General features: G+C 42.5%; 1 protein-coding gene across 3 annotated transcripts in view; it reads right to left on the bottom strand.

The window, feature by feature from the left end:
- Window positions 1–1,766: 1,766 nt before the first annotated feature.
- The window catches only part of LOC127595962 (uridine-cytidine kinase-like 1), a 33,951-nt gene continuing 25,395 nt past the window's right edge, over window positions 1,767–10,322 (bottom strand). Inside the window, exons 10-15 of one of the 3 annotated variants that reach the window (XM_052058058.1) lie at window positions 9,384–9,477; window positions 5,264–5,326; window positions 5,073–5,195; window positions 4,073–4,180; window positions 3,129–3,285; window positions 1,767–2,307 (exon numbers count right to left, since the gene is read on the bottom strand). In XM_052058058.1, coding sequence (XP_051914018.1) covers window positions 2,225–2,307; window positions 3,129–3,285; window positions 4,073–4,180; window positions 5,073–5,195; window positions 5,264–5,326; window positions 9,384–9,477 — 628 coding nt within the window. In that variant the 3' untranslated portion in view covers window positions 1,767–2,224. The remainder of the gene's footprint in view (window positions 2,308–3,128; window positions 3,286–4,072; window positions 4,181–5,072; window positions 5,196–5,263; window positions 5,327–9,383; window positions 9,478–10,322) is intronic. The other 2 variants (XM_052058057.1, XM_052058056.1) reach the window with 2 other exon arrangements.

Here is a 10,322-nt window from a genome sequence, read left to right as displayed (position 1 = left end):
GGCAATAAACAGCTATGCCCTGCCAGTGATCAGATACCCTGCAGGAATAATAAGGTGGCCAAAGGAAGAGATTCAGACCACGGATGTTAAGACCCGAAAGCTCCTAACCATGCATGGAGGGTTCCATCCCAAATCCAGCACCCTGAGACTGTACGCAAGCCGAAAGGATGGAGGCCGGGGACTAGTGAGTGTGAGAGCCACTGTCCAGGATGAAACATCCAAGCTCCATGAATACATCAAGGAGAAGGCTCCAACGGATGACGTACTCAGAGAATGTCTCAGACAATGGGGAACAGAAGATGAGGCGCTGGAAGAGGGACCATCATGGGAGGACAAGCCCCTACACGGGATGTACCACCGGACCATAACTGAAGTGGCTGATCTCAAGAAGTCCTATCAGTGGCTAGAGAGGGCTGGCCTGAAGGACAGCACAGAGGCACTCATCCTGGCTGCTCAGGAGCAGGCCTTGAGCACCAGAGCCATCGAGGCCCAGATATACCACACCAGACAAGACCCAAGGTGTAGGTTGTGCAAAGAGGCAACTGAGACGATCCAACACATAACTGCAGGGTGTAAGATGCTGGCAGGGAAAGCCTACATGGAACGCCATAACCAGGTGGCTGGCATAGTCTACCGAAACATCTGTGCGGAGTATGGACTGGAAACCCCAAGGTCAAAATGGGAAACACCTCCGAAGGTGGTGGAGAATGACAGAGCGAAGATCCTGTGGGACTTCCAGATCCAGACTGACAAGATGGTAATGGCGAACCAACCAGATATCGTGATCATAGATAAAGGGCAGAGGAAAGCCGTTGTAGTGGATGTAGCGGTCCCAAGTGATGGAAACATCAGGAAGAAGGAACATGAGAAACTCGAGAAATACCAAGGGCTCAGAGAGGAGCTGGAGAGAGCCTGGAAGGTAAAGGTGACAGTCGTGCCTGTGGTGGTCGGAGCACTCGGGGCAGTAACCCCGAAACTAGATGAGTGGTTGCAACAGATCCCTGGAACAACATCGGACATCTCAGTCCAGAAATGCGCAGTGCTGGGAACAGCAAGGATACTGCGCAGAACCCTCAAGCTTCCTGGCCTCTGGTAGAGGACCCGAGCTGAATGAGGGACGGACACCATCCGAGGGGTGAGATGAGGATTTTTATATATATATATATATATATGCGCGCACTGAGAGTTGTCAAGTATTTTAGAACTGAGATTACACACTCGATAAGTCTTGTACTGGACCCCATTAGACATACCTAATGAAGTGTCCAGTGAGTTTGCAGACTGATGTTTAGCTTTAGGAGTCAAAGGTCCCCGCAAAATCAAGGCTGTCCACTCACGAAGATGAATAAAGTATATATCCAAATATACTGTCGCTATAATATGCTATACCAAAGTTGTTCCTCTTATTGTATTTTAGAACTGAGATTACACACTCTAAGTCTTGTACTGGACCCCATTAGACATACCTAATGAAGTGCCCAGTGGGTTTGCAGACTGATGTTTAGCTTTAGGAGTCAAAGGTCCCCGCAAAATCAAGGCTGTCCACTTACGAAGATGAATAAAGTATATATCCAAATATACTGTCGCTATAATATGCTATACCAAAGTTGTTCCTCTTTATTGCAATATAAATACAAATGCAGTTCCTACATTGAAGTTTAACACTAAAATATAAACGTGAATATCTTTTTATTTACTGAATGTATAGATATATATATAGAGAGAGAGAGCGAGAGAGAGAGAAATGAGCTACAGGACATGTATGAGAATTAACCGTTTCTTAAGAGAACTTAAATATAGTTGTGGAAAATATATTTGCTCTTACAGTGTAAAAAGTATCTATTTTTATATTCTACATTTTGGTGCTATTTCACATGAGTTTTTTTGTTTGTCTGTGTTACCCTTGACAATGTTTCGACTAAAATGATCATTTTATGCACATTTTAATTGAGTGACACCCAAAATCAGAATGAAAAGCTGCTACAATGAACTCCTGAACAAAATCATGTTAAATATTAACAGTGTTATTGCATACAGTCTTGGGACTGCTACAGTCTGAGTCAAAAGATTCCTGATGGTGTTGACAAGTGGACCAAAACTCACTTGTTGTTTAAAACAAAAACAAAAAAACCATAAAACCAACATTGTACAAAGAGTTCAAACTATTTAACCAGATTGAAAACACACCATGAAGTCAACTTTACAAGTGGTTGGGTTTGGCTCATCAGTCTGGCCGCTGTTCCCGGTCCTCCTCATCACTGCATTTGTCAAATACATCCGTGCCGAAGTAGCGGTCCCCAAAGTCCCCTGAAAGCATACAAGCATGACACATACCCAATTCATGAAACGTGAGGCTTTTGTGTGGAATTTCAGGATGACCTATAACCTTTAACTTGATTTAACCTTATGTAACCCTGTGAATGCACATCTAACGGTTTCTATTACTTTATACAAAACATTAGCTAAATGGCACCTTGAACTGCGAAAAAGGATGAAACTGATCAAATTTGGAGATAGGAGGTTTCAACCCAACACCAGCGATGCTGTATATAATGCACAGAATAATCAGTTGCCCATTCACTGCACCAAAAGACTGGTCTTCATGGCAACGGTCAGATACATTATATTTACAATTACATTACAATACGGTCCAATTGTAGTTCTACTATCCACAGAATGAATCTTTTCTCCTGATTTATATACATATGTACAGTATGTATGTGTAATACACACACTTTTCTCCTACTCCTTTTAATGAATCTGAGTTTCATTGAAGCCTAATCGATCATGTTTGTAGAGAGCAAACCACTGAAGAAAGATGAAGCAGTCGTCTTAAGCCTGTTGTTGTAATTCTGAGAAAAGTTGAATTTTGCTGATTAAAGATTTGAAAGAGTAGGAGGCCTGCTGTGACAAGGCCCTATCCCGCTTGACCGAAACACTAAAACATCGAGCAGTTGGACTTGTGTATTCCAAAGTTTAGAGATGGTCAATTTAAGTTCAACTGTCAAGGTCTCAGTGCATCTTCAGTTCATCCTGAAATTTCATCGGAAACACCATCAACTCGGAAGCAGTGTGGGTTGGAGCTGCTCTCTACGAATTGAGTGGATAAAGCACGGGCTACGTCTTACCGATGCCGGGAATGACGTGCAACGAGTTGTCCACGTTCTTGTCCACAGCTGTGGTAATGATTTTCACCTTGGGGAAGGCGTAGGCCACCGAGTGCACGCCGAGCTCAGCCATCAGCAGCGAAACCAGCAGAATCTTCTCCTCCTGCACTTCGTGGTCCTACACGCATACATGGACGCCATCTTGTTTCAACAAGATGTCCTGCACATCTTTTGTTGCTCCACATATAGGAACGTACTGTACAGAGCTGGTGCCGATTCTTGCTGCTATTCGCGGGTCAGCCCGGTCCCTCTTTCCCACTCATAGTGCAAGTCCACCATATACCCATATACGTGTGTACATGCACGTATGTTTCTTTTTTTTCTTTTTGGCATATTGAGAAAAGTTTTTATTTCTGAAAATTAATGCTTTCAATAGAATTTGGGAGTTATGTTGTCAGTACTTTAGATAAAACAATTGAAAATAGAAATGTAGATTTTAATGTACATGTTAAAAAAAACAGAGAAACTGAAAATTCTGCAGTGGTCTCGGAAGGTTTTTTTTACAGAGCTGTATTTTGTGGCCACAAATGAGCAGTTTGTGCACATCGTCACATATATCGCAAGCTATATTGTTTTTGCAATGAAAAAATACATTAATATATCTCCCACATTATGTCTGGGGCTTTGTATTCATAGTAATATTGCACTGCATGCTACTCGCGACCTAATGAGATGAATGGAATGTTGTGGAAGTGCACTGCGTGACAGTTTGATTCTTCATTAGGGGAACTAGTAGGCACAGCTCACAGTATGACACAGTACAGTTTGACCAGCCACACGGATAAATCGACTATGCTGTGTCAAAAAATGTGCATTGTCATCTTTGTGAGAGCTCAAAAGTGGCCATCATTTTGTGGTGGTGTGTATATTGATGAGTGTTTTTGTAGCCGATTGGGCAAACCCACCAGAAGTACTCGAACGGCCATCATGGCAGCAGCCCCGGTGGAAACGGTGCTGTCCATTAAGATGACGTGGTCTTCGCTGATGTCTTTGGGCAGGCGCAGGTAATGGAGCTGGGAAAGAGACAGGCTGCCATGGTTACGGAAGCAAGAAGAGTAGTTGCCATGGAGACGACCATTACGTGGAGAGAAACGATCGCTAAAAGTCTTTTTTCGTCCTTTTTTTTTTAAACCGAGGTCCTTGAGACGCAATTGGACAATTAGCCAGCTAGGTGCCATATAGGCCTCCAAAGTTGGTTGGGGTTTCGGGGGTGTTGGTAAATTTCAGCAAAGTTTTCAGATTTCTGTGGGAAGTAAAGCTGGGGAATTTTAAGAAAAAAAAAATTCAACAGCCAACATTCATGCAAAATTATGCAAATACAAAGAAATTTTACAGATGTATTTGCAACTTCAAGTTTTTACAGTTTCATATACCGTAAGTCCATCCATCCATCTTCTACCGCTTCTAGACCTTATCAGGGAGGCTCTGGAGTGTGATCCCTCTGTAGTTGGAACACACCCTCCGGTCCCCCTTTTTAAAAAGGGGGACCACCACTCCGGTCTGCCAATCCAGAGGCACTCTCCCCGCTGACCACGCGATGTTGCAGAGGTGTGTCAACCAGGACAGCCCCACAACATCCAGAGCCTTGAGGAACTCCGGGCGGATCTCATCCACCCCTGGGGCCTTGCCACCGAGGAGCTTTTTAACCACATCGGTGACTTCGACCATAGAGACAGGGGAGCCCACCTCAGAGTCCCCAGACCTTGCTTCCTCCAAGGAAGGTGTGCTGGTGGAGTTGAGGAGGTCTTCGAAGTACTCCGCCCAACAGTTTACGACGTGCCGTAGCCTACCTTTAGTTAGTAAATTCCTGGTTTACTTCCTTTTACTCCCACAAATTTCCCTTCAAAGTTTTCAGATGAAAACTTCCCGGAATCTTGCCACCCTATTAGTAAACCAGGTTCCTACCTCTGGTTCGCCCGAGTCCAGGTTGGTCTGGATGAGAATCTTGCCGATGCGCACGTCCTTGCACACGGCCCTTAGGGCGGGCTCCATGGTCTCTCCCGCTCGCAGGATGGACACGCCGGTGATCTGCGGATATGAGTCAGCGTGTCAGCGCGTCTGAAAGCACATTTGGTTAGCCGGAGGACAACGCTCACCCCTTTGCCACCGTATCTGTGGCCTTGGTACTCGTATCCCTGCGGAGTGTGGACCTTGCAAGGCTGACACAAAACAAAAAGCTTACTTGGGGTCATGCATGAGTCAAGCATGTCTACAAGAGCACTGAAGGAAAAAAAAAGTCACATTCTGATTACTTCACTACCTCTACAAATGAATTGTTTTAAATTGCAACGTTCAACAGTTTTCTATATTAGTGTTTCACATCATTGGTGTATCAGTGATATCAGATCTTCCAGTCTGCTACGAGGAACTATCCAATATCATTCCACTGATGTGAAAATTGTGTATTTACCACAAATAATGTATTTGTGTTTATCCGCAGTGTCCTTTCGGCCAGCTTTGCACAAGCCTGTTCGCGATTCCTCATTTGAATTAGCTAGGGAAGTAGATAAAACAAGCTTGATAGGTCTGGAGGACCAGACTGAGAGACCCCTGGTCTTGGCCAATGATTCTGTACGCTGCAAGTACCACTGGTGGTACAGGGTCTCCCTCTAGTGCAGTGGTTCTTAACTTTTTTAGAGGTACCGAACCCAACCAGTTTATATGCACATTCACTGAACACTTCATGAGTGAAAAATAAATATATACAGTATTTTTACAAATTCATAACCCCCCCCCCCCCCAAAAAAAAAACAGAGGGTTCAATTAAACCCAGGTTAAGAACCACTGCTCTAGTGGTATGCAAATGAATCATTGCCCTATTGCAGTTCCGTTGTGTTGACCTTTCAATACATTTGATTTAATTGTCAAGAAGTTTGATGCAAGACAAACCTTTTGGTGCATTTTTTATGTACCGTACCTTTTATGTGCAGGACATTTTAATGGAACCATTACCTTGAGACAGGCATGCTTTTTTTTCATAAAAGTTTTTGCTCATAATATTCAGACTTGTTTCCAGTAAAAATGAGATATTTGTTCATATATTTTGACTGGATTATCACAAATGACATTCTTGCATGTAATATAATTTAATTTCGATTTTAATTGTGTTAAATATTTCGATTGTTCTTGTGGTAGTGAATGCTGGTCATTATCGTGGTACTTTGAGGGTCTTTTTTTGGGGTTGTGCTTGGTATTAAACAGGGGTGGGCAATTATTTTCCCGGGGGGGCCAAATGAGAAGCAGAAAATATTGTGGAGGGCCGGGCCAAAAGTTAGAAATAGAAAATAAAGAAGATAGCACAATGTCTTTGTATGCCAGTAATAATGTATCATTCTCCTCCACCATCACACTCAGCACCGGTTCTCCCCAAGGATGTGTAATGAGCCCCCCTGTTGTTCACGCTCTACACATTTGACTGCTCTCCGACTCTTGTTAGCTGTCCAGTTTGTGCAAAGTTTTTAACATTAAGATTCAAACCATTCGAGGAAATGTTCATTTACTCGAGCCACAAGCAATTCACTCTGAGCATGGAAATTGCCAGAATCGGACTGCTTAAGAATCGCTTCCTTCCTCCCAAAGTCTCGTAGATTTGAGTCTTTCCGACTCCAGCCGTCTCCTGAATGTTTCGTACTTTGTTACCCACTTCGTTTAATAAGGTACAGTACATATCACTTTCCCTTCCATGGTCATTACGCTCTCCCTCTTTCTTCATTTTCCCCTCCCTGTGCTCTGCAACTTGAAGTAACTGTGCCACATGGTGTTGAAATACCTGTCATTATAAGTCCAAACGAAATGAATGCAATCAAACCTGAATTGTGCACCAATCTTCGGCGGGCCGGATTAAAAAGACCAACGGGCCGGATCCGGCCCGCGGGCCCTAGTTTGCCTATCACTGGTGTAAAATGTTTGAGAACCACTGATCTAGGCCAATTACATATAGTGACAAATTATTGACACTTCACTGTTTTTCCACGCAAGGATAACATTATAACAGACTTAATTATCTGTCATCATTTACTTTAAGACAGTCGTCCCCAAACTTTTTCCTGTGAGGGCTGAAGTTATCACTTATATATTTTATATGTTTGGCTTAAAACTTTGTATCATAGACAGGTCGACTTTGACTATTAGGTGTCTGTCCTGAACATCCGCTACTTAAAACAAAGAATGTAGTGTGAAGTTAGGCTCCTCTTTCCCCTTGAGTGATTAACAGCCCCCAAGTGCCTTCCTTTGCGTCCCCCACCTCGGGAGAGTTCCTGAGGGCTGTCAAGCTCCCTTGGGGAGGAACTCTTGTCTCGAGATTTGTGCACAGCAGATATGGTCTGTACTTTGTCAAAATGCCAAGATCGAACTTTGCTTGACTTTCTTTGTCTCCGATTTTTACATAAGGGGAAGGACTGCCCGCCCCTAATTAATATAATTAACATACTATGCCTATGTATACGTGTGACTGTAGTTGCTCGGGGCTTCCTGATGAAATCTGAGACTCACAGGAGCCCGAATCGATTCGTGTTGTTTCACACTTGTGCCCTGAACGTTTAGTAAAACATCTTGCAAGAACTTCTCCATTTCCAGCCTCTGATATTCGCACGTCAACTCAGCCAGAATCAAACGAACACGCAGAGGACCTGGGGAAGTGGAGAACGGTGAAGGGATCCCGCCGTGTCCACAACAATATGCTTCCCCCTGCTTGATCGCCTCCAACAGGGCCACATAACTTTTTGCTTCTCTGATGGGGGGGCCGGGGTCAGTTTGTAACAGCAAAAGTGTGACTGCAAGAGTACATATTCGTAAAAATGTATTGTTTCCCAGACACCCACACGAAATCAAATAACTTTTTTTGATACACTCGCGGTATTACAGACGTCTTTCTTCTCAGGACACACCACCTCTGCGACAGCATTCATGCATTTCTTGACAAACTCTCCTTACCGCTGCTTGCTATCAGTTGAGCAAACCGAAAGCTAGCCCGAACAGATGGCTGGTTCAGCTGAGCTTGGCGTACAAATGTATTTTGCTGAGCTAACGTTCCTCTTTTTAACATTGACAGTTTGTCTGCTCTCATTTGCCCATGCAAAAAAATCATACTTGTTGTGACGGGATTCATAGTGTCTCCGCAGATTGTATTCTTTAAATACCGCCACAGACAGATGAGACAGACAATCTTTTCTTTGCATTGAACAAAAAAATCGTTTCTTCATTTTGGGTTAAATTCCCTGTATTCTGAATATTTTTTTTCTCTGACCTCACCTTTTCGCCATGATTATGTTCTCTTTGAGAGGGATGGGTTTAGGATTTTTTTTTCTGGGGTTGCCAGATAACGGCACAGACCGCAGAAGGATGGAACAAATGTCACATTATATGTGTTTATGAAATTGTTACTAGCTAAATAGTTCATAATTAAGGAATATTTTATTTCAAAAGCCAAATTTTATGATAAAATACAAATATACATAGATGAAAAATAAATCAAAAGACTCTCTGGTATTGTTCAGGGAGGCCGGACCAAATGTGGAGGCGGGCCGGATCCGGCCTGCGGGCCTTAGTTTGGTGACCACTGCTTTAAGATATACTGTTTATCATTATGGTACTCTTTTCCACACAGGTTAACACCTGCACAATGCTCATTGTGAGTCTTTTCATTTTGTATGTGTTTCGCTTTGCCCTATCAGTGAAAATACACCAGTGAGTATGTAAACGCTCCTTTTTTTCCCCAACTTCCTCTAGTGGTGGTGTATCTGAAGCTTGCAAGTCAAATTCTGGCTCGCAGTATGAAACAAAAACAAACAAAAAAACACCCACCAAGTGGAAGCTTGGAGCTCAAGAAATTTGTAATTTGATGTGCTCAAAGACTAGTCTTTTCTGAGTTATAATGACAATAATAGTGAAAGACTAAAGGTTTGATTCGCATATCACTGATGTCTGACGGAATCCTTGCACCTCCCAAACCACCATGTTTCAAGAAAACAGCATGTATTGCATTGCCAAATACAGTACAGCATGCCATTTTCACAATTTGTGATTGGTACACAATTAAGATAAAAGATAGACAAAGATAACATACCTACTTGTGGGTTAATAATAGTATTGATTTGTGAAAGAATATTACATTGACCGAATTTGGACTTAAGTTTCCTCCCGACACCAGTGATCTGTGAGCAACTTTCATGTATGATGAGGCACAGCTGTCTTTGTAGTTAGTTATCAACTACCCACCTGTGACGGCAAAAAGGTGAGCGCATGTTCTATAAGAAGACGCATTAATCTCTTTGAGTAAAAGATGAACTCATCTCGGCTGGTTTCTTTATTTCTGTTGTGGAGAGAAAATCAATGAATTTACAGAAATATTCATCATGATGAACTTCCGTGTTGCAAACACTCAAGACTCAAGACAATCTCCAATTGGACCTTTGGGAAAACAGCTTTAACATGTGACTGAGAAAACACGCAAAATGATTTGAATGACAATTTTCACCTTTTTCCTCAACCATCTTCGTTTAAATGTGTGAAGCATCAAGAATAAGATGTGACAAGAGGTAACATTTTCTGCCGTAATTAACATTTAACAGCTTTGAGATTCAAAAAACAGACGTGATGGAAATTCAGACGTGAGCTTAATCATTAATGGACTTGCTAATTAAGGCTATGTTCACTCTGCAAGGTATATTGCCCATTTGGGATTTGTGGTTAAATCTCATATTTTTTATGCAGTCGTTCACAAAAACAAAAGTGACTTGTAATGAGAATGGAATGAAAGCGTGAAATGACATGCATGGCCACAAAACACGATATCATGTGGTGCATTGTCCTTACGTCAGGAAATCTGGCACCGCGCTCGCGTGGGTCTCAGTCCTGATGTCTTAGTGGCAATTTCAAGGAGGTTTTGTGTGCCGTGCTTCCCATTTACTTCCTCTTCTTCAAAGTGAAGTGCAATTAATGTCTTTTGCGACACATGTCTCCTTTCCTTCAGCACCAAATGAATATATTTTATAATTGCTGACCCACACGCATCGCGAGAGCTGCACAGGTCAATATGCACTCCACAAATGGTTTCTCATTAATTTATATGCCGCAATGTACATTAAAAGATACTCGCAACAGATTTTCAATAAACAAATACCTTTGTTGGACACTTGAGAAGCAAGTGAGAATCAT

The sequence above is a fragment of the Hippocampus zosterae genome, chromosome 2 (assembly GCF_025434085.1).
Source record: "Hippocampus zosterae strain Florida chromosome 2, ASM2543408v3, whole genome shotgun sequence".
Lineage (NCBI taxonomy): Eukaryota > Metazoa > Chordata > Actinopteri > Syngnathiformes > Syngnathidae > Hippocampus > Hippocampus zosterae.
The sequence above is the reverse complement of the archived record's forward strand: the minus strand, read 5'-3'. Positions and strand labels throughout refer to the sequence as shown.